Source organism: Mixophyes fleayi, chromosome 2 (genome assembly GCF_038048845.1).
Source record: "Mixophyes fleayi isolate aMixFle1 chromosome 2, aMixFle1.hap1, whole genome shotgun sequence".
NCBI lineage: Eukaryota > Metazoa > Chordata > Amphibia > Anura > Limnodynastidae > Mixophyes > Mixophyes fleayi.
This window is the reverse complement of record NC_134403.1, coordinates 22710358-22736581: the sequence shown is the minus strand read 5'-3', so window position 1 is coordinate 22736581 and position 26224 is coordinate 22710358. Positions and strand designations below refer to the sequence as shown.

The 26224-nt window shown below is 37.6% G+C and overlaps 1 protein-coding gene across 9 annotated transcripts in view; it reads left to right on the top strand.

Moving 5' to 3' along the window:
* DLG2 (discs large MAGUK scaffold protein 2) overlaps positions 1-26224 on the top strand; it is a 1188444-nt gene that overhangs the window by 766441 nt on the left and 395779 nt on the right. For all 9 annotated transcript variants that reach the window (XM_075198643.1, XM_075198642.1, XM_075198647.1 and 6 more), the window contains 4 exons: positions 4677-4846; positions 8868-9004; positions 10530-10674; positions 14107-14248. In XM_075198643.1, coding sequence (XP_075054744.1) covers positions 4677-4846; positions 8868-9004; positions 10530-10674; positions 14107-14248 — 594 coding nt within the window. The remainder of the gene's footprint in view (positions 1-4676; positions 4847-8867; positions 9005-10529; positions 10675-14106; positions 14249-26224) is intronic.

Below are 26224 nucleotides of genomic sequence, written 5' to 3'. Positions count from 1 at the left end.
TGTGCTTGAACACTGTTGAACTTTAATAGTCACATGTGTTCAGCCTAAATTAGTGTCACTCTGCGCCTCCGGCAATAGAGAGAGTTTTTCCCTTGTTTCAGTCGACTGACTCAGATTCCGGCGCTGGTCTCAGACGATCCTTCAGTAATAACGAAACAATTTTATTAACCCACACAGTGTGGCCCCAATCTTGGTCCTATTGTATATTTTAGCAGTCTCTTTAAATGAAAGTAACTTGATGTCCTAAAAGCTCTGTGAGTTTAGGACATCTGCAGTAGTGTAAACCAACAAACAATGGGCATATATAACAAATTAAAAATTCTAAAAATAAAGATGAAATAAAAAATGTTAGAAAAACACATTGAAATACAGAGGTGTGCAAAAGTGTTCAAACCCCCAAAAGTCAACAGTTTCGTCTTTATTACGAATGACACTTATACAGATGTCAAGGACAATATATATATATATATATATATATATATATATATATATATATATATATATATATATATATATTTTTAGAACTATTTATTTTGATAAATAGCATTGATACAGATAAGAATCAGTGATTAGTACATTGCAGGAATAGAAAAAAAAATAACGAAAAAAATCAGAACATAGATGACAATGTAACAGAAAATATCAAGACAATATTTTTATTACGAACCAGTGGGCTCTTAAATTACATTTTTAAAATCATGATTCATTATTTGTCTGCAGATTATTTTTTACCTATTTAACTAAGCTTAACAAATCTCTTGAGTTTTAGGGGCTTGAATACTTTTGCAAGTCACTGTAGCGTATGCCTACAAATTATATGAAGGTAAGTTTAATAAAATATAATGACATCATTTGGCAGAAAATAAAGATATTAAATGGGCAATCCAGCTAAAACCAAAAAGCTCAATTTAAGCAAGAAGAAGAAAAATATTGTTGTGATGTCACAAGCTGTCCTGGATTCCATGATGACATATTTCATTGAAATAGAGTTATCCCCAATTAGATATATAATAGTTAAATAAGCATATTTAAAAGAATACGTTAGAAAAGGGGAAGTAGGTAGTGTTTAATTTTTTTATGCATGCCCAGTGTAATTGCCACAAACAATGATCATGCAAAACATCTAAATAGATTATACAATATATAAGAGGGAGAGAGACAATAGGGTCACTCCCATAGCATTATATATTTATATAGGGAACATAATAGATTACATTTGTGCCATGTTCCAAAATATTAATTCTCTATTCATAGAAATCCTGGCTAAAAATATGTTTGAACAAAAGAACTATAAACCAGTCATAACACAGATTAGCATACCATCCTCTTCTCTAAGTAACCTCACTAGAAGGGTGGTTTAAAAAGTGTTAACACGATGTTAAAAATGGTCAGTTTTATTTGAACTCTATTGATGCATTGTCCAGTCATAGCCTTACTCAGGCAACAGAATTATGTGTATGAGTATGAGTGTACTATGACTGTGACAGGATGGAACGACTATGCCGGCTGGGCTTCCTTTGCCAATGTCCCCTTTCGTTATTCCGAATATGCCCCTCCTGTTGCAGTAGGAGGAACCTGCTTCCACCACTGGACTCCTTTATTGCATCCAGAACCACGTTCCTACTGTGTAACTGTCGCTGCTAGTGTACTCCCCTGCTAGAACACCTGGCCTGGTACCCCTGACCGCTTACTATGGATCAGGGTGCTGTGGATGGATCCTCCCTGGCCTATCACACTGGCCAGAGCTGCGGGGTAGCGGGCAGAATGGTGGTACTAGGAGCTTGGTCCAAACTTCAGAACAGTCGAAGGACGGATTAGATTTAGGGTCTGACTTGTAGGTCACAGGAATACAGCACTATTGAAGAAGTTGTCAAGCAGTGTCTTGAAGCAGAATGATGTTTATTTAGCTCAAGTGTCCTGACAAGGACAGTTCCACTGATTAAAGGTATCAGTGGTCAGGTCAGATGGAACATCAGAATGATACATTTCAGTGTACAAGGTCTGTCTTTTAATACAGTTTTAGAGACTAGTCTTGGCAGGGGGTAAGCCAGCCCCCTGATCAGAGAAGGCTCAGCACAGACTGCAATATTTCATTGAAACATTAACATCAGGATGTACTCGAATCCTGCATCTAACACAATTTAACTTTCACATCAAACTGATTTCCTCAGATTTCCTTCTTATCTCAGGATCTTCTTAGATTTTAAATGCAATTTATACTTAACAAAACTTACACTTCTGTGATATCCTACATCATGTGATGTTTACAATATTCATACAGGTTTTAACAGCCTTACCAAAAGCCACTCAGGAACTCACAGTAACGACCTCCTGTGGTGTGTTCAAGTGGTGGTCACTCACATTGAATAGACTTAATTAGCCTTAATGAGATCATCATCTAGAAACTACACACAGACTGCCTCAAATAAATGCTTATCAGAAATCAAACATATACCTCAGACATGAGTGCATTTCCTCTAGCAAAGTTAAAACAAACAAGTTTCTTCTCTGGTCTCAGAAATAAAGATTTCCCTTGCCAAAATATACACAATATCAAAAATAACTGCATTTGCAATTATATTAATAAGCACCCTGCGCTATTTCCTTTAAACAAATTTTTATCATAAGTTACTTATAAGTTATTCAGTCACAATGACCATTTCTGTTTTTATTTCAGTTTTATTTTACAAAAAACTGTTTTGCATTTTTGTATATTATTTAGTTACCACCATTTTTATTCAATATTCATTGTGACTTTCTTTGTCATGTTAAACTCCATTTAATAATGTTCTGTCCTTGTGTACTTAAAGATTTGATGTGTCAGAAAGCCTTGTTTTTTTCTAAAAGCTACATAAATAAATGCAGGGAATTATTTGGTTTACAGTACCTCTGATTAGGTTGTGATTATGTTTTGGGATGAGCCAGGGAGTAACTGCAAACTTCCTAAAGTGTGTCAGTTCTTGGACCAAATCTTAGCGGTAGCAGAACTATGTGTTTAATAGTGAGATACAATTCTGTGGGATTCTATAAATTTTTAGACAGTTCAGGTGTTTTTGTCCTGATTAACCCTTTCACCTCCACATGTCACGCATGCTTAGTTGAGTTTTGTCGTGACCCAAGCATTCAATTTCCCCCGATAAATCAGCAGTGAGATAAATTGAGAATATCTAAAAGGTTACCAGAAAGGTGTCAGTTTCCCACTGATCAGCACTAAGCATATCAGGAGATATTCTGCTCTAGAGGACTGTGTTCTCCCTTCTTCTAGCAGGTACTCCCTTGTCTCTTATCCTGATCTGTAGGCTGAGAACAGCCTCACTAAACCTCACAATTTTACAAGTTACTAAATATGATTCCTAATCCATAATGGAGTAAAATAGGGGTTATCATTGGATTCCGCAGGGTTGAGTTTAGCAATCATATTTGTTTTGCTACCTATGCTGGAATGTCGGATACTCACATTCAACAGTCATTCTATTTTACTCTGTACCAAACACCACATTCTTCTTGCAAGGACATCTTGTGGCCATATGTGAGATTGCAAGGCTTTGGCACATAATCATATACTCAGGCTGCGCTTTGTGAACACATTTGTATACATATAGATAATTACATACTTACCTACTTTTGAAGGCAGCTGTCCGGGAGGGGATCCGTTGAGGGGGCGTGGCCACGCGTGGTGCGCCGTTAGGCTCTGTTCCTGTCAATCTTAGGCAATTCTAGCCAATCGCAGCAGGGGGCGGGACCATGATGGCGCATTTAGCCACGCCCACACCATCTTGAACAACGGGGACAGCTGGATCCGGGATTTTTGCCTGCTCTCTCGGGAGTCCGGGAGAACTCCCAAAAATTCGTGAGTCTCCCGGACATTCCGGGAGAGTAGGCAACTATGGATAATTACACAGAAAAAACATGAATACATTCCTTGAAGGGTTTCAAGTCCATACACCTGATGTTCCGGTGTATCATATAGATGGGAAAGGGTTAGTGAAACAAAAGAGGGACATTTATTATGCGACAGTGGGATGCGTGCGTAATTATCCTTTTGGTGATGCCAGCACCCCATTTTGTCACAACCAAACATGACATGAACCACAACAACAGTTTTTGGGTTTGAATAGGCTTATGAACCCCTTATTTTAAATGCCTCACCCAATCTGCCGTCTTCATGCTATTCTTTTCAAAACAAAAGTGGGTTGAGGGGGGAATATTAATCTCGGGGTGCAGAATACGCAAGATTGTTGTCAAATGCCGTAGTGTGAACAATTCTAGCCAGAAATTCCGGCAGCTCCTTCAGTGTTCCTGTATGCCTCATGGTAGCCTTCCTTATGAGTTATGCTTATTTTGGCCATGATCATGAAATGCCCTGTGTATACCCTCATTTTTTTTTGACCTCCAGACTGACCTCGTGTAAAGTTTTTAGGTTCAAATCACAAAAATGTCTCATAAAGTTAAAATAGTAAAGATAATAAATCGTGTTGAATGCTAGCAACACACATAGCTAGCTATTACATAACGCCATTCTCGTTATTCAATGCACAGTTTGTCATTGAAATTCCAGGAATCTTTTATATATCCTAAAATGTATGTTACAAAATGTCAAACACAAATAACGACAAGGACGCTTATTTTCCCCATTGAAAGCGTTTGTGATGAACGCGATTTGCTATTCGTTCCAGGGTCAATGACTGCATTCTTCGAGTGAACGAGGTAGATGTCTCTGAAGTGTCACACAGCCGAGCGGTAGAAGCTTTAAAAGAAGCCGGTTCTATTGTCCGTCTTTATGTGCGCAGAAGAAGACCCATCCTTGAAACTGTTGTAGAAATTAAACTTTTCAAAGGGCCAAAAGGTACGATTTTCTTCTACGATTGCTATAAAAAAACCAGAAGCACATAATTTTCGCAAATATAATGTACATCTTAACACATCTGACTTCTATTGCAAGGACAAGTAATAAATGCACTGAAGAGAAGACAAATGGTTTTAATTTGTTTATTTTTCAGTGACAGTAATGAGTCTTTGAAACAGAAGTATGTTGTGACGTCATTGCTTATAATTTTTAGATTCCTAATATATTCAATCTTTTAAGTAGGTTATACTGTTTTAACAGTGACATCTAAGTATGAAACTGTCTGTCTATATTTATTGTATCTCTTCGGAAAGCAAATTTTGCAGTGGAAAGAAGATCTAGATCAATCCTATATCCCTTCTCCAGAGATCACAGACTGAGCAAATCTCAATTGAGTATACATCTGCTCTTGTATTTATCACTGACTATACACCTGGGTGTAATTAATCTATTCATAGTAAAGGCTTATATTGCATCCATTCATTATTTGAATCCAGGTCGATTTAGTTACAAAGTCAATGCTAAAGTATCTCTGAATTTTTCCATATATTTTCCTCAGATATATTGTACTAGAGTATATCCCGCAACATTTGAGCTTAGTCATTTGGGGCAGTGAGTGTGATAGGTGGGTGTATCACGTTGCGGGCTGAATTTTTAGTAAATATCGGCGATGCAATATTATGCATTACAGCATTATGCTACGATAATGATGCCTATTACTGTACACTTCCAGGGGCAAACGCAGGATTTGTAGAGGGGGGTTTCCATGCCACACCGCCAGTGGGTGTGGCCAGCATGCTTCAGGGCGTGGCTATAATTTTAGACAGTGCTTGACTACTCTCCAATTCTTCCTATCCCCATAATATACACAGACAATGCTGCCTGCACTACTGTTAGGTGCACACAGTTCTCCCTTTTCGAGCAGAGCTATGTGAAGCGGGACATACTTCCCAAATGTCCCTACAATCAGCACAAAGTCCTGATCGAGTGTATCAGAACAGTTGGCAGACTGTCCTGCTCTCTCCTACCTGTTCTTGCTGCTTTCAATACTTGTTGGGGAGAGATGGCTGCGAACAGTGCAGATAGAAACAATCACAATCTGCAAAGTGGCTGGTCCTGGGGCAGGGTCCAGCCACCTCAAGCATACAGTACCCCAGGCTGGGAGGGGGGTTTCCAGGCACTAGGAACCCCTCCCCCCCATCCTCGGTTTGCCTATGACTTCGCAAACCTAGTAAAAGCTGTAGGCTCTAGGATTATTGACCTGAGTGCCTACACACCCCTGCTATTCACACAAGTGGCAGTATGGAAAGCAGTCAGACATAAATGTTGGAAAATTGTGCATGTGCCAGTGATGCTTGTGGCATTTTCAGAGCACTTTGCTTATTTTGAGTTCCGTTTGGAATGGAGCAAGGGAATATTCTCAGAATAGCTCATCTTAACGTACTTAATAAACCCCAGGGGGTATATTAACTAAACTGCGGTTTTGAAAAAAAAAACCTATAGGCTATAGCAGACAATCAGATTCTGGGGCCTGGTTCAATAAAGATCTTAAATGAAGAGGATCCTTATTTCAGTCTCCTGGACCAAACCATGTTACAATGCAAGGGGTGCAAATGAGTGTTCTGTTTTGCACATAAGTTAAATACTGACTGTTTTTTCATGTAACACACAAATACTTGATAGCTTATTTGTACACTGAAATTTAAAGTTGATATGTGTGTGTTATTTAACTTATGTGCAAAACAGAATACTAATTTGCACCCCTTGCATTGTAACATGGTTTTGTCCAGGAGACTGAAATAAGGATCCTCTTCATTTAAGATCCTTAATGAATCAGGCCCCTAGTTATCATTTATTTAGTACATTCTACAAAATGACAGCTAGAATCTGATTGGTTGCTTAAGGCAACATCTCCATTTTTTCAGAACCGCAGTTTAATAAATATACCCCCATGAAAGCAAGTCTGGTGAAACAATTGCAAATTAAGACTTGGTTGTATTCATAATAGGACATTTTCTCTTTTTGATTCTATTCACCATTTATCACACCTAATGCCACCTACCTAATTTTGCCTGTTTAAAAAGCATACAAAGTTTATTCAGCGTAATCAACTTAAATAGTAACGTTCTTTATTATTATGCTAAAAAAAAGGTACATTGACACAAATGAAATGGTGAATAAAAATGTAAATAAAAAGAAATGAATGAATGTAAATGATTTTCCTTGCTGCACTGAGTTCAATAATAATTATTTCTCAATTGACCTCAGTGATAGTAGATTCCCCATAGAAAGTAATTGCTCTTTTAAATTCACTTTCCCCATAGTAACTAATGGCTTACATCTGGTATGAGTGGGCTTAAAAATTCCCAGGAAAAAAGTGGGTGAAAAATAGTGGTAATGATACACTGATCCTTCTTGAATAGGTAGTAAATTGGCAAAATATATGTGATAATAGACATGGTGGAAGTTTGCAAAAAACACTACGACACACTTCTATAAATATCCAAATAATTGTGTTAAGCTTTTTTAGGTACACATAAGTATTACTTTTTAAATAAGCTCATTTGATTTATAAAGTAGTTAATGCAATGTTCAATGATCTATTTGGAAAGTGCAATAAATTGGATCTTCACTGACTGCTCTTTCCTTGCATGATTCAGTGCAATTCTAGTGACATAGTGAGAGGTATTCCTGCTTTTTGTGCTCCAAATAATGTATATGATTAATATTTGGCTTAACTTCCTAGTATTAAACCAATTGTATGAAAATTGGAAAGTCTATGATTATAGGAGGTGTGTTTTGTCTATTTTAACTACCTTTACCTGTATAACTCACATAATCTCATAAAAAAAATAATAAATATAATATATTTGTTCCAATGCACAACCAACAGAAAATCTTACTTTATTTATGTGTCTCAAACAATAGTCAAACTTCACCTTTAGTAGCCTATGAAATAAGTTATTTTTAGTGTAATACCTCCCAAGCATGTCCGGATGTGTGGAAAGGCTTGGTCCTCAGAACCCTCGTTTCATTGTCTTACCAAATTCTTTCTTCGCATTAAAATAACAATGGTCATTTTTACTTACTTGTACTACTTGTAAATGTGACATCTTATTATTGTTATACTACATATTTTTTGCACTCGTTATTTTTTTCTGCGGAGATTTGAATTTAAAGAGTAGCAAAAGTAGGAAGTTAAATCCGGGCTTGTTCTCGAGATATGAAAAATGGTCCGTTGACTAAGATATACAATATCTCTGGTGACTAACGGGTGAAGTAATCCTGAAACACATTTTTGCCGAGGCATACAGTTCTACCTGACGAGGCAGGGGCAAACACAGGAATTGTAGAGGGGGGTTTCCACACCATGCCGCCAGTGGGCGTGACAAGCATGCATGGGGGCGTGGCTATAATTTTAGATAGTGCTCGGCTGCTCTCCAACTCTTCCTATCCCCAGAATATACATGGGCAATGCTGCATGCACTACTGTTAGTTCGTGTGAGCAGGGCCGTGTAAAGCGGGGGCAGGGTCCAGCCACTTCAATTATATAGTGCCCCAGGCTTTGAGGGGGATTTCCAGGCACTAGAACCCCCCCCTTCCCACACACACACACACACTCAGTTTGCCTATGCAAGGAGCAGAGACAGAGGAGTCCTCTGATTGTAAGACAGAATACATATTCCGCGCCTTCTTTGGGGGACTAGAATGGTGATAATGGGTCCTGCCAGATCTCAGCCTGATTGTAGGTGTGCGGAAAGTGACTGGACAGACCAAGAGCTTCCATTTGATTTGTGCAGTTACACCCCTCCTTGGCTGTGCACACAGCTCTGGCTTTTGCTGAAGTTGGGTGTGCTGCCTAGGGGCGAAACAGCCGCACCAGAGCCCAAAGTAACTCTCGGCGGCTTTGCCTGTTGGCGACGCTCGAGTACAAGTTTGGAAACCTCTTTTGTAACAATCAGTTGGTTCTTGTCTGGTCATAATTTGTGTCTTGTAACTAATTCTACTTGATCGCTTTCAGGTTTGGGTTTCAGCATTGCTGGAGGAGTCGGAAATCAACACATCCCTGGAGATAACAGCATTTATGTAACAAAAATTATCGAAGGAGGAGCAGCACAAAAAGATGGCCGACTACAAGTGGGAGACAGGTTATTAATGGTAAGTAATATGGAGAGTGACATAAATTGGAAGGTTCGCTCATAAATAAATGTCCATTAAACCAACAACAACTGTAAGAAAGGGAATTGTAGATTATCTTATATATGACTGACCTATGAAATAAACTGGCCCTGTTCTACCCCTGCACTACATTACATATGGTAACCTAATGGTATATTAACATTTAGGGACATGTATGTGATAGCTAAAAGCCTATGCTCTATAGGATGATAAAAGAAGTCCATGGTACTAGGGATATAAATTAATGGCCCTAAGTAGAGCAAAAAGCATCTCTGAAAGGGCTTCAACAAGCGATCATTAATCCCTATGAAGAGGACATAGATATGCACATTGAGTGCAACGCATGCACAGTGCAGTATAGCACACAGACTAATTACATGTTAGTACAACATGCTACTGCTTACTTTGTATTGTGAAGTATTTTTTTCTGTATATGTTTCCTCCTGAATCTTGCCTTCGCACCCCACATAAGGATCAAAAATCCTTTTTTCCAGCTTTGTCTGAGATACTTTGGGCTTCTTTCAGTGCTAGGATTGCAAATCAGCTTAGACCAGTGATGGCTAACCTGTGACACTCCAGGTGTTGTGAAACTAGAAGCCCCAGCATGCTTTGCCAGCTATCAGCTAGTTATCTCCTGGCAAAGCATGCTGGGACTTGTAGTTTCACAACACCTGGAGTGTCACAGGTTAGCCATCACTGGCTTAGACACATGGCGCATTATAGGATGACTGCCCATGTAAACCCTCACTGAAGTGCTCTCGATGCAGACCTCAATTCGCCTTGTTTTTTTTATTGATGCGCCTTGATGGTCCATTCAGCACATTTCATGTGCTGGTGCAAAATTCAAGTGATTTTGGGGAGTGGAAATGTCCGCTAGAAATACACTTCAGTCTTTTTTTTAGCTAATTTCAATAATATCGCTCTGCAAAATTAAAAATTTGGGTACAGTGGCACGCCGACTTAGCAAGAAACACCCCTGCTTCAACTCCTCCCATCATGCAGTGCAAACTCCTTCCTCCCCAAACATCTTGTAGAATACACCCATACCCTTTGGTAGAAATCTAGGCGCACTTGTCATTAATGACCTCTATTTTACTTTTATTTCACAAACCACTTTCAGCTTCTTAAATTGTCCCAACACCATATACAGAGCGGATGATAGAGTTCACGGAAATCTATGACTCATTTTTCCAAGAACAAGGATAGATGGAGGAGACTTTAATGAAGGATTTTGCTAAGCTGACCCACTAATTACAGATGTTGTAATAACCATTTCCGTGCTTTAAAGCCACCTTCAACTGTGGCATTGTAGTCCTGCTCATGTTATGAAATGCAAGTGTGCCAGAAAAAATTTTTCTTTGCAGCGGACCTTTATAGGAAAATAAATTTGAGATAAATTACGTATAAATAGATTTTAAATACTTTTTACATCACAGGTTGAAAGGAATATAAGTCAAAATCTTTACATGGCCAAATTGTGTGATCTATTAATTTTTCGTTTCAGGTTAATAATTACAGTTTAGAAGAAGTCACACATGAAGAAGCTGTAGCTATTTTGAAGAACACGTCTGATGTAGTTTACCTGAAAGTGGGGAAGCCGACTACAATTTATATGACAGATCCGTATGGACCTCCTGATATCACTCACTGTAAGTACTGTGTTCTACTTACCAACAGTAGGATGTTTGACACGACTGTTGACCTTCTTCTAGGGTCGGTCTTGTCTGTAGAGAGATTAAGTTGCTAATTAGCCAACCAGTATATTAGGTACTCTGCTGCCAGGTGCAGAGGGCCAACGCATGAGCAGTGAAGCACAGATTGGGGTTTCAGTTCTTGCCCCTGTGCATGCCTAGAAGAACAGAATGGGGGACTGGTCTCACAGGTAATCCCACCGCTGGCCCCAATATCTGCTGCCCCTCCTGTAACAGCTCTAATTCTGCCTCTGTTTATAAATAGTCTGTAGGTTATTGAATTTTTCTGTGTTTTTTTTTTAGGAATTTACAGATCTTTCTTACAGTTTCCTAAACAAGGCTTATAATATTTTGTAATATTTCTATGTTTTCTGCATTCATAAAACAGCATTTCATAGTTAGCCAATAAGATACATCCTATACTGACCTCTTCCTGAACAACGGCAGTTCTTAAAAAAACTCTGTTCCTACAATATATTTCTTGCAGAAACTGGATATTTCTCCTTACTTTTTAACATTCCCAGTGTTCGTTTTGTGTAGTTTGCATTGGGAAGCTAGTAAACACTGCTGTGAGAGCAACCCAGTACTGGAACATATTCCTCAAAAGTGATAAACACTACAGAGTATTCTGGCGCGATATAAATAAATGTTAATAATAATATATATCATCACAGCCCATACCTCTGTACTATACATAGTAAAATAGTTGATGAGGTTGAAAAAAGACACCAGTCCATCAAGTTCAACCTATTTTGGATCCCCTGCGATCCTGCACTTATATTTGAAATTGATCCAGAGTAAGTGACTGCCAATCTGTTTCAATTGAGAAAATCCCCAGACCTAATATTGCAGTCCTATTTTTACCCTATATCCACTACTATCCTTCATTTTAATTAATTGTCGTATTCCTGGATACATTTTTCTGCAAAGAATTTGTCTAACCCTTTCTTAAACATATATATTGAATCTGCCATCACAACCTTCCCTGGCAGTGAATTCCATATCTTGACTGCCCTTACTGTAAAGAACCCCTTCCTTTGCTGGTTGTGAAATTTCCTCTCCTCTAACCTTAGGGGATGACCATGGGTCCTGTGTTTAGTCCTTGGGGTAAAAAGTTTCCATGAAAGTTCTCTGTGTTGACCCTTAATTTATTTGTTCATAGTAATCATATATCCTCTTAGGTGCCTCTTTTCTAAAGTAAACATGCCTAAACTAGCTAACCTTTCCTCATAACTTAATGATTCCATATCCTTTATCAATTTTGTTGCCCTTCTCTGAACCCTTTCTAGTTCCAAATTATATTTTTTATAGAGTGGTGCCCAGAACTGTACTGCAAATTCAAGATGAGGTCTTCCCAGCGATTTATACAGTGGCAAAATTACACTGTCTTCCCTTGCATCTATACAGCTTTTTATGCATGCCAATACTTTATTTGCCCTTGCAGCTGCTGCTTGACATTGAGCACTATTGCTAAGACTACTGTCTACGAGCACTCCCAAATCCTTTTCCATTATGGATTCTCCTAAATTAATTCCATTTAATTTATAAATTGTGTTCTTGTTTTTGATCCCTAAATGCAAAACCTTACATTTATCTATGTTAAACCTCATATTCCATTTGGCCGCCCAATCCTCCAGTTTATTAAGTCCCTCTGTAGAGAAGCTACATCTTGCTCTGATTTTTTTAGATTACAGAGTTTAGTGTCATCTGCAAAAATAGAAACTCTACTCTCTAAACCATCACCAAGGTCAATAATAAATATATTAAAAAGGGGTGGCCCCAGCACGGAACCTTGAGGAATTCCACTTAAAACTTTTGACCAATTAGAAAATGTTCAATGTATCACAACTCTCTGTTCCCTATTCTCTAACCAGTTTTCGATCCAAGTACAAATGTTGCTTCCTAGACCCAGTTCTCTTATTTTGTAAACCAACCTCTTGTGTGGCACTGTATCAAAGGCCTTTGAAAAATCTAAGTAGACCACATCGACTGTGCTGCCCTGGTCTAAGTTCCCACCTACTTCCTTGTAGAAACTAATTAGATTAGTTTGACATGACCTATCCCTCAGAAATCCATGCTTATTCCCACTAATAATCTTATTGTGCGCCAAGTAATCCTGAATACTATCTCTTAATATACCTTCCAGTAGTTTCCCCACTATTGATGTCAGGCTTACAGGTCTATACTTCCCTGGTTGTGATCTCGTCCCCCTTTTTTTTTTTTTTTCAAAGCTTTTAATTACAGGGTACACACAGAAAAAAGAAAAAATACACATTATAAAGAACAAAGGGGGTGAGGGGGAGGGTAGGGGAAGCAGGGGAGGAGAGAGGGAGGCAGTACAAATCGATATATATCGATAGCATCAAAAAATGAACAAATCCCAACATCGTAACAAATTACAAATTATTGAATACATAGCCTGGGTATCCATTTCCAGATATTACTGTGACGGCTTGTGGGGGGGCCTCAAAGCTGTTGATTAAACTGAAGTTTTGGAGACATATCGATTCCAATCAAACCATTTGATGTGGGGAGAGAAGGCAGAAGAGGTGTATGGTACTCCCATTGTTTCCATGTCACAGCTTGGTTGGACCTTAGAGATTATTTTAGTTATGGAGGGTAATGTAGTCTCGTCCCCTTTTTAAACAACGACTCCACATCTGCTATTCGCCAATCCCTTGGTACTGAGTCTGATGAGATTGAATCTATGAGGATGAAGGATCAAGTTACCACATTGTGTACCTTTTATGTAGCATAATAAACTAACACATAGGCACAAGGACATATGTATACATCAACCAACCTTCTGCTTATTCATTCTTACACCAGGCCTTCTGGGTGTAGATACATGTAAGTGATATGATCATTCAACAACTTGGGGCAGCACGGTGGCTCAGTTGTTAGCACTTCTGCCTCACAGCACTGGTGTCATGAGTTCGATTCCCGACCATGACCTTATCTGTGTGGAGTTTGTATTTTCTCCCCGTGTTTGTGTGGGTTTCCTCCGGGTGCTCCGGTTTCCTCCTACACTGCAAAAACTCACTAGTAGGTTAATTGGCTGCTATCAAAATTGACCTTGGTCTCTCTCTGTCTGGGTATGTTAAGGAATTTAGACTGTAAGCTCCAATGGGGCAGGGACTGATGTGAATAACAAAATATTCTCTGTATAGTTATATTTATAAATGGTGATGATGGCTTCAAAATCAACATATTGGCAAAAGCTTATAAAAAAAAATTAAATAGAATGTCTGGGGAGGATGGGCAAAATATTTGTAGAAGGAAAAAAGTAACCCTCTTAAAAAAGGGACCCCCTACCTTGACCGTATTAAATGTAAGGCCTATCCTGGTATAATAAGAGGTATTTTCTTTCTATTTTATTTGACTCACCAGCATATTCTCCACCGCTGGAAAGCCACATCCTCAGCACCGCTAACAACGGGACCTTGGAATACAAGAGCTCATTGGCCCCCATCTCTCCGGGAAGATACTCTCCTATCCCAAAGCACATGCTTGTGGAGGATGACTACACCAGGTCAGAAAACGCCTTTCATATCTATTATTTTTAATACAGCCAGCCTTATAACGTTGTGTCAGGACGCCGCCTTAATATGACATTGTGATGGTTTTTTTTGCTTTTGGACTTACACTTGAGGAATTGTTTGAATATGCTCCGAGCTTTACGATCCGCTGTGCTTTCTTCTCTGGGATATTTCTGTAACTTACTGAAATAAACATAGGAACATCATTCTGAGTTTCTCATTTACTTGAAAGAGAGTTCATGGGTCATTTAATCTAATATAAAGTCATTTCTGGTGTTAAGGTCTGGACACTTTGACAGCCCCACACCACACACACACACACACACACGTGTATACTGGGCCGGGGAATCCTTTAACAGTCCACACAGAATATTCAGTCAGTGTTTGATGCAAGCATAGGGATCACTTCTACTTTTTTGATAATACACACAATAGATCTTTTTATGATCTATTACCGTCAGAAAAAGGAAATGTAACAATCAAATTGTGTATAATTTGCAAAAAACTCAAAATATTCAGTATTTGAAAGATTACCGGATGCTTACACATTTTTGTGAGTTTAACCAGGATTCAGCCTGACTGTTTTCTAGGAATACTATCCTTGATAGGCTGTATTCTCATGAATATAGGCTCCACCTACAAAATGTCCGCCGCCGCTATGTGTATGCATCAGGTACACTTTCACGGAGTACCAAAAGCAATGATTTAGCCATAACGGATAAATTAAAAAAACTTATTTTCTAAAACATGAGGTGAAATAATATTTTTATATCACCACAATAAGCGGCGTTTAAAAATATTATCACCGTGAAGGGATACTGAATGATAAATAGGCTCTATGGCATCAATGTAATTTACATAACGCATATTTTTTGGGGGTAAAACACAGAAGAGGCAATCACTGCTGCATGGTATGAATCATGTTCAGATAAACGGTGGACAAGCCTTCTAGACAGGAAAAGTGGAGGTGTTGCCCATAGCAACCAATGGAATTATAATTTATCTGGTACATTCTAGAGAACGATAGCTAGAATCTGACTGGTTGCTATGGGCAACACCTCCACTTTTCCTTGTTAGAAGGTTTGATAAATCTGACATTTTGTATGACTTATTTAGCATATCAAAATATTTACTAATTTTTTACTAATTTTTATATAGTGTATCAAATTTTACTGCACACTATTCTTCAGGCACAGTTTCCCCTCCCCAGCCAATCAAATTTATAATCTAGTAGTTGGGGATGGGTGCACAAGAGGACAAAGGAACATGTCAAAAGTGACAAGAGGTGACCCTGGTATCCAAAAAGATGTCTACATCCAGTCTCTCTGGGGGACAATTCTGTAAACTGTGGAGTTGATCATATTAATCAGATTTGTACTTGTATTTTCTAAAACTGGACTACACAGAATCTGCTTTGCACGGTTTTCATGAATACCCCCTTCTGTGCCATAGTTATATGGTCATCTGAGCCAGGGGCAGATCCAGAAGTTAATTGTGTCAATCAGAGCAGTTGGGCAGGACTCTCTCCCTAACTCTCTCTGCTGAACGGATCTGCACATAGTGTGCAGCCGCCGGCAGCAAGCCCCTGCTAGGGGGGGCGATCGCCCCGATCGCCCCCCCCCCTGGATCCGCCACTGATCTGAGCTACCCCTGCTCCTTTAAAACTGAGTTTGAACCTATGAACAGTTGCATTTGTCCAGCCACAAGGTTTGAGCAGAGTCTGTCGCAATACTTTTACTTAAAGTGAAATGGTCCGGTCTATAAGTCACACAAAATGTCCCCAACCCAGTGCCGTAACTAGACATTTTGGTGCCCTGGGCGAGACAGGGCACCGGCGCCCCCCATCTAAGTGGGGGTGGCATTTGACAAGTGGGTGTGGCCAACCTAATGTGGGTGTGTTTAGCACTTTACTGAAAGAATTTGTGTGTGTGTATATATATATATATATATATATATATATATATATATATACACATATCTGCACCACCCTAGTTACGGCTCTGTGTTGTCGGTAGTAATGATTTTTAATGCAAATTTTTTTTCTTTCGTTACACATGGACAACATGTATAGGTGCTCTGCAATTCATGCACACAAACCATCTTTGTAAATCATTTCATCCTTATTAAAATCATGTTAAATCTTTCAAACAAATATAATATTAATATGCTTCTTTACTTTGCTGAGGATTCTAGTATGAGACAAATTAATATGATTTTAGTTAAAATAGCAGAAATGTAAATATATTCACCATCCATCACATAGTCCTCATGAGGAAAATCCTGAATATACAGTACAAAAAATACATTGACTATTCAACAGCTTCACTTTCTGGTGTGTTCAACTGCATATTAGAATTGCGGTCACAATATTTCACATTAGTTTCACATTAGTCATAGGTAAAACAGTTCCAGTGATACTTCTGTTTAATCTCCTCTATATTATTAAGAGCCTGGATTTACTCCTCCAGAATCCAGAAACAGATTAGTAGAGAAGGCAGACATAATTAGAAGCCAAAGGGAATCATGCAACATTTTAAGATGCATTTTACAGAAGCGGCTAATGGATACATGGAATATATTTCTAACAGACGATGTGGAGACACGGGAGGGGACAAACAGCAAACCTGGAGGAGAGTGCAGACAGGACGCAGCGGAGCCTTTCACTCAAGATGTGCCTTTGACTTCCGCAGTGGAACGCATGTGCGTTCCACAGACAGGAAGTTCGGTATTTGGAACTTCCTGTCTGTGGAACGCACATGCGTTCCACTGCGGAAGTCAAAGGCTTTTCTTATTACTGGCAACAGAGCTAGGTAGCGGGCGGCTGCTGCGCCCTCTTTGGGCTTGCGCCCGGGGCGACGGCACCGCCCGCACCACCCTAGTTACGGCTCTGCCCCAACCACACAAACAAACTAAAAGTAACTTTCCTTTTAAAACACGTAAATTCCTACTTGCAGATTTGTAGACATGAATATTCATCCATTGCATTAATAGCATCATCAAAACCTTGCAGATGATCACTGTTTTTTCATAGCACAAACGAAAGGTCCCGTTTTGCTTTGCAAAACGTACCATAGAGAGCAGGTCGATTGTCCAAAGATTGCAACTTCTTTTCTTTTTTAAATGTATTTTTAAATTGCAATTTTAAAAAAACTAGATTGATTCTCTACATTTTGGTACGGGTCCAGCAGCCGTCGTCTCTATTTCATAATATGGTGTTTATAGCAGTCATGTGCATTAATCTGTAGCAACCAATCGGACACTGGCTTTTATTAAACAGATCGGACTAATATCTGATTGGTTGATATAAGTTGCAGTAGATTTGAGCAAGTTGTACCGTTTTATTAAAGCCGCTCTACCACCTAGATATTTTTGTTCTCCACTTTTTTTATTGGGGCCACTCCCACTCAAATATCACATAGCCCCATTATTCAGCCTAGGCTGGTAGACAAACCATGGTAACTGGCGAAAACCAGCTATACGGACCAGTCCCCTGGCTACAGAGAATGGGTGGAGCTAAAATGCTCCGCTCCCTCCGTAGTTGGTAGTGCAACTTTAAACAATAATAAGATATTTCATATATTGCTTTTAATGCAGTGGTGTGAGAGCATTAACTGCGTCTACCTGAACATTGCTGTGGCCTAAACAATTAGTTATTTTTATTGTGTCATACCCCACAATGTTATAGTATTTTTAATCTGTGTCACGTGCTAATTCAAATCTGTCCCTGACAAAAATTAGTTTTACTGTATTTCCTTAGGTAATTAATTCAAGTTAGTTTTACAAAGGCATCCCAAACACCAACCCTGGACCTTTTACTAAATAATAACTTTATACTATTATATTATATATTTGTAATATTGAATACCAATTCATCACATATATTCACAAATCCCCCAAAACTTATTTTGATTTATTAAACCTTATTTTACATCCGGAGAGCTTATGCATGATCAAGTGTCAATATACTTATCAAAACTGTTCAACAATAATAGCACATTTTCTCTTTTCATAAGAGTAAATTGAGACTGTATTTAAAAACCCTATGTGTGATTTGCAAAGCTGCAATGCATTTTGAATGACGGTTATTTTCTAGTGATAAACTGAAATATTAAATAATATTCTTTGTGAGGGAGCAAAAATATTATGCTAGAATATTAATCATTTGGTGCTTCCTGTTATATCAAAATAAAATACACTGAGGTGAAAGCATTTTAATTAGATTAGAGTTAAATTATTTAAATGCACAGGGTTGGGGTAATGAAAGTAGCAAGCGCAATGAATAGCAATCCTAAAGGATTTGAAACGGAACAACTAATTGCTGGTTGATGAGTAATGTGTACATTAAAGTTTTAAAATAAAGTTATCATTTTAAAAAAAACAGCCCTATGATTAACTGTATATTAATGGATCACATAAAGAAAATGGAAGTTGCTCAAATCAATTTATAGGCTATATCAGGTGCATGAAAGGGTGGGGTTATCCTAAAAGGAACAAACACAGACAAATACCCCCAGCACACTGCTATAGCCAGCAACAGATCTGCTATTTCTACTGTAGATAAAAATGCAAAAGTCTCAGTTGCACACATTTGCAAATGTATGTTGAAGCCACCCACCACGCCAAAGTGCTTTTGCTAATAGGGTGGTCCTACTCTAAACAATGAGAGTCCCATATATTTGGGCCATACATATGTGTTTTTAAATTGAGAGCTAACTTACCAAAGAGGTACCCCAGAGACCTCCAAATAGCAATCCAATGTCAGTACTCCCCCTCAGCTACTGACACCAACATGCGGCATGTTGGTGTCAGTAGCTGAGGGTAAGTGTCACTCACCAGACTGTGAGTGCTTCTTCCCGTGTGTTTAGGAACCGTGGCCGTCCTCCATCCTGAGGGTCTGCGCATGCGCAGCCCTTTCAAACCTTCAGTTCATGTTCCTTTTAGTTAATTGGCTGATCAGGCAACACTCCCTATTTATAGCACCTGAGTTCCATACCTCGTGGCCTGATCTTGGAGTCTCATTCCCCATGAGCCTCTGAAGGTGTTCCTGTGTTTCCTCGTGTATTCAGCGCTGCTGATTCCTGTGGTTTCCAGACCACTTCAACCCTCCTGTGTTTCATCGTGACTGTTTAGCTGATTCCTATCCGCTGCCTCCGTGCACTACAGTCTTCAGACCACTTCAACTCTCCTGTGTTTCATCGTGACTGTTTAGCTGATTCCTATCCGCTGCCTCCGTGCACTACAGTCTTCAGACCACTTCAACTCTCCTGTGTTTCATCGTGACTGTTTAGCTGATTCCTATCCGCTGCCTCCGTGCACTACAGTCTTCAGACCACTTCAACTCTCCTGTGTTTCATCGTGACTGTTTAGCTGATTCCTATCCGCTGCCTCCGTGCACTACAGTCTTCAGACCACTTCAACTCTCCTGTGTTTCATCGTGACTGTTTAGCTGATTCCTATCCACTGCCTCCGTGCGCTACAGTCTTCAGCTCACCTCAACTCTCCTGTGTTTCCTCGAGACTGCACCAGCTGATTCCTATCCGCTGCTCTCCGTGATCAACAGTTCCAGCTCAGCTCTACTCTCCCGTGTTCATCGTGGCTGCACCTGCTGGTTTCTATCCGCTGCCTCCGTGTGCCTGCAGAGTCCTGCTGGCTGCTACTCCTCGGTTCTGCTCGTGTCTGCAGCAGCTGATCCGCTCTCCGTGCTTCTCAGTGTTCCTGCTGGTGTCTACTCGCCAGTCTGCATCGGATCTGCGCCTCACTGCTTTCATCTCGTCTAGACCATCGCTACTCTTCAGGGTCCTCCAGGAGTCCAGTTCTGCATACTACTGCTTCCTGAGTATTTGTTTCCCTGCTGGTCTACCTACCTGTGCGCTGCACCTACTTGATTACCGCTTCACCCTCCAGGGACTTCACATCCTGCCAGCCTCCAGCCGTTCAGGTATCTCTGCACTCCTGTCTGACAGCCTGCTCCTGAACCACGGTATGCATACTTCTCATTGACTGTGCTGGTGTATTGCATATCTTGCTGGACTGAGTTGTTCTCCTCTGGAGCTTACTATCCGCTGAGACTATTGCCATCATTGACTGTGTTAACTTTTGCCCGGATAGTTTCTGTGACTTTGTATTATTGCAGTGCTGTTCGTCATTACTATATTGTGCATGTCATTGTGGATCAAGTTCAAGGTGCCCGTGTATCCTCTGTATTGCAGTCTCTCCCCGTGCTCCTCCTCACATATATATTCAGTGGTACAACTTGCTAGAGGCAGACCACTGATTCCTGTTTCCTATGTCACCTGTTCCAGTGTCCTCTCACATAGCAGTGGTACAACTTGCTAACGCAGACCACTGACTCCCCAGATACCTTCACCTGGATTCCATTCCTTCACCCAGACAGCGGTACAACTTGCTAAACGCAGACCGCTGACTCTCATCACCTCCTCGTTTCTATTGGACATTCCTCCTCACTATAGCAGTGGTACAACTTGCTACCGCAGACCACTGACTACCCTCACGTGTCCTTTGTCCATTCAGTTCCTCGTGTATTACTACATATATATTACCAGTGCTGCTAATCATAGACTTTCCCGAGCATCTCTATCATCTGCTGTCTCCTGTTCCGTGATCACCCCGCTACCAGAGTACCATATTACCATCTATACTGCTCTGGTAAGCTTATCACCTGGTGGTCCCTGGGTAAAGACTCCTAGTGCCCGTGACAGGAAGTACTGACATTGGATTGCTATTTGGAGGTCTCTGGGGTACCTCTTTGGTAAGTTAGCTCTCAATTTAAAAACACATATGTATGGCCCAAATATATGGGACTCTCATTGTTTAGAGTAGGACCACCCTATTAGCAAAAGCACCTTGGCGTGGTGGGTGGCTTCAACATACATTTGCAAATGTGTGCAACTGAGACTTTTGCATTTTTATCTACAGTAGAAATAGCAGAACTGTTGCTGGCTATAGCAGTGTGCTGGGGGTATTTGTCTATTAATGGATCACATAAGGTTTTTACAATTCTGGACATACATTTCTCTCATACATTCCGCCATAAATGTAGTTTATTTGGCAGAGTAACTTGCTCACAGCTGTCTAGAAACATAGCCACAGATTAGTCATGTATCTAATTATATTTTACTTTAGCCTCATATATTCATAACTTCACTGTTCTTCTATAAAAATCTACACAGAATGTACTAAATAAATTGAACATGAATTGTTCAAAATAATTCCTCCACCAATTTGCAATGGTAGGAATCTGTTTTGGAATTAGATTTGTTATATGCTGGTTTCTTATGTTTAAATGGCAACCACTTTCAATCTTCTGGAGTACAAATGTTAAACATTTACTAGCCTTCCTTAATTTTATTCCCACTAGGAATTTTTCAGTCATCGTTTTAATTTACTGTAATTTTTCAGCTAAAATTTAAGAAAAAATTGGGATATTTTACACCATGCATACCTACTTTTCCTACCTTGCTTCCAGTAGATCTGGAGGCCCGGTAGGAAAATATGAAGTGAGTTGAGATTGGTGGTTTGGTTCATGGCAAGAGGATACATTACAATTCTTTAATCAGCTGAAACATCTTAGGTTTGACATTTGAAATGTGTTTCTCCTAAATTGATGTCTAGAATTCTGTAATCCATTTTAATCCATCACACCTTCAAGACGTTCTTTAATCTGCCACTTTAAGTGAAGTGTTCTCTGACGCAGAAACCCTCTCAGCCAGAAAAGTTATTTTTTTTAATCTACTAAGTCATTGTGAGCCATGTTCCAGGTTGCTAAATTAGGGAGATAGTTTTTCAGTTTTAAAAATTATTTGTATTTGTATCATCAAAAGAATAATAATACATGACATTAGTACAACAAGTCATTTTGAATTTACAAAATCCAAACAAATATTTAGATTAAATAATTATTTTTCAATTCATTATTAGATGAACATATATAAACATTTACCTAACATAAACCTAAAATTCATGAAATTGTGAAAATTTTAAAGTAAAAAATAAAAATAAATGCTAATACACTAAAGTAATCTTATTTGGGAAGTTAATTTTTCACACCGGAACCATAATTTTGAGAATTTTTTATACAGACCTTGATCAACTGCTATTCTAAGTCTCATCAAATAAATATTTTCCATTTTACAACTAAGTATTTTTCCATTAATACCAATGGTGCATGCCAGGGTGAGACAATTGTGAATCCAGTGGCCATCCATTTTACATTATTTGGAGTCTCTATCCAAAAAAGTTGTCTTTGAAAATAATTAAACTCATTATTTTCGAATGTAAAATAGATAGATATATAGATAATTTGTAACATATATGCTATTTCAGAAATAGAAATAAAAGTCATAGGCTAATGGTCACTTTTAATTAACAAAAAAAAACCGGCATCAATATGTTTAACCAAAATTATATGTACTTTGCTTGCTGTTAATTGTCCTGTTCCTGTGATACATTTTTATTTTTTTTGGTAGTAGATTTTAAGTCAAAGACCCTACAAGGAGACTCTTCAATGGACATGGCTTGATGTAACCATGCACTTCCAAATCTTGGATTCTTTCCCTAATCTACATAATGCCATGTTTGTTGCATTGTATGCGATGAAGAATTGGGATGTCCTGCAGATATATTATCACCCACAATGTATTTTTGTTGCTCTGTTGACTTTCCTCGGTTTTTACAGCGAAGTGGTTTTTTATTTTGTTCGTTTTGTTGTGGTCTTTCTCGAATTTGCATTTCCGGTTATTCTTTAGCCACCTCAAAACTATATTTATTTTTTTCATCTGGAATATTTTGAAGACTCCTGGTACTGAAAAACTATTTTCTAATGCATAGTCTACAATGGTATACTAACAATTAAAACAAGTAATTTTTCGAAACCTGCAACAAGTTTTAAAATATACTACCTATTCTTAAATTATATCTTTTTGAATATCTGTGAATCTGTCACATGGCAAAAACTGTAACAAACCTAACACATGGGCTTACAGAAATGGAATTTTGCACTATTTTATTTAACACGCCACTATACACCATTAACCAGCATTGCATTTCCTAAGCATGAGATTATGCTTAGTAAGTCATTATAGTTGAGCTGCAAAATGTTACTGCATAAATAGCATTTTAGAACATTTACTAATATTTAATGTGCTTTTGATATCCCATTGATAAGACACAATTGCATTAATTTATTTTTAAGGCTCAAATAATGAATTATTTAAATTAGTTATCAGCGTTCAAAATCAATGCAACTGTCTGGAGATATATAAGATATATAACAAACCACTAAGAAAAGTTGTTATGGACCACAGACTTTGGTATATCTTCAGAGACCTTATACTGAAGTATGAGTGATAGGACAAATTCTGTATCTATTGAACACCTTTTTTTTTTAATAAACATATATATTATATATTTATATATATATATATATATATATATATATATATATATATATATATATATATATATGAATATTGTGTCAACTATGAGAGAACTATATTTTAATATTCACAAAATATTTAAAAGTTTTTTTGATAGCATTCATTTATGCATTTTTGGGTGAATAATTATTTGTCCACATTAGGTTAACGATAAGCAAAAATCAAGATTTATGCACCCAACAAGAGCTGGATTGTGTTACATTGTTTAACATTTTATGTTATTGCAGTGAGATCGTTTAGAGTGTAATGTGGATACACTACAATGCTTGTGTCCACAGCAATATTTTCAAAGCCACATTTGCGATAATGTTTGAAATGACCATACAATGCTGCGTTATAGAATAAAAATCTATTTTAAAAGAAAATGGTTAGGAAAATGTAAATAAAATATGTTTTAGATCTGACAAAATTATTAAGGTTTGTAATATGCATTCATTACAAATAAATCTAACTTCAAAAAGGTCTAAAGTTGTTGGTTTAACACATACTTTCAGCATTAATCTAGCTGTAACTTAAGTGTAATTGTTGGCTCCATATATTATATAGAAGTTTTTTATTTTTATAAGGAAGTTTCTCTCCCTTATATTGCCCTCTCTATTCAGAACACCTTGGTTGGATGCAGACAAAGATATTACTTGATCTTGTAAACTAAAACTTCTAACATTTCCTTCCATGTTTAAGTTTATGATCTGCTGATGATAACCTACTTATCAAGTAGCAGGAAAGAGATCTAATTAACATCCCCAACAACATATTTAATCAAAAAACATTTTATGCTACTGTAAAGTTACATGGTTTTAGTTAAAATGCTATATATTTTAATTTTATTGTAAAGTTACTTTAATTATATCTGTAATCTCTTTGTCGTGCTAACTAAACATAAGTATATTTACTGACAGTCATTACAAATAAGACAAATATGTGTCAGTAAAATATAGTGGTCATTGAAATGCATCCTATAGACGCTAATAAGGTACCTATGATATATAGAACATTAGTGGTTTGGCCTGTGTATGATAGTGGATACTATGTGACCATTTCCATTTTTAGCCCTCATGTTACCCCTTCTAATATATATTGCATAAGTGATATGGCAATTTAAATTGGGGCTGTCATTCACTTCCTTTAAAATGTAATATATATATATATATATATATATATATATATATACAGATATATATCTTTCTTTAAATATATACATATATATTTGAAGAAAGACAGATGTATAACTATATATATGTGTGTGTGTATATATATATATATATATATATATATATATGTGTGTATATATATATATATATATATATATATATATATATATATATTTATTCAATGGTCGAGGTGGAAATTTAGAACTTGTATGGAAAATGTAAGTGAGAATTAGGAAACTGTATAAAGTGATATACACTGAAATGGTTACATATGCAATTTGGAATTGAGATTTCATAATTACATTCTTCATGTTTAATTCTCAGGCATACAGTGTGCCTTAATCCATATTTTGTTAGATTTGCCGATAGTTTGATGGGGATCTGGAGAAAAACAGTGTCATGTTGGCATAATTTACATAAGATTTAGTCAAGTGTGAAAACATATTATTGTGGTACTTGATTTTGCATATGAAGTTATACATACATGGATCAGATAACATGTACACTACATCGGAGGCTTACAGGCTGAACTATTATATTTTCTTAAAAAATAAATTATTTCCAAGAAAGCTCTCTATTCAATTTGAATCCATTATTCTGTATAATCGAGCTTTGTATCACAATTGAATATATTAAGGTCATGAATTTCCTTTGTTCATTTCCCCTGGGTACTGTGTCTAATTCATTGCATGATAGAGTCATTTGTATATTAAACAAAATGATAATATTTAATCCTGCATGATTAATACATTCAATAGACCATTATGTTCTTTTGTCTAAAGTGGAAATTTTTGCTATAGTATCTTGCATTGTTCCTCTAATATTACATTAATGTCACCTTTGCTATTGTACCACTTGAGACCATTTGCCACTACTGTGAAATATTGTTTGCTGCTGTAATATTTTGAAAAAAAGCAGCCTAAAATACACTTGCAAATTCTTCAATTGGTGCAATAATAAAGTATACATCTATTTATTAAAATAGATCGTTATGTTTTCTACTTGTATGCTAATGAAAATGATTTTGCTGTCTGTGTACTGTACTAAAAATGTGTGAATATTTCATGGATTCTTTTCCTACAAAGGAAATGTTGGTGCTTCTATTCGATATTGTAAAAAGATAATTTATGCAAATAATACATTTCATTGAATGTGTTTTTTTAAGTGTCATATCACTCAATAGCCATTAATAATTGAAAATAATACTATTTATATGATGTAGACAATCAGACCATTGGGCATAGTTTTTATGATATAACGCTGTGGATAAATATTTGCAGTTGGCCATTTTAAATCTTTCTATGCATATATTTTAAATTAAAATGTTACAAGACAGACTTGCTTTTTCCTGTGATATCTGTAT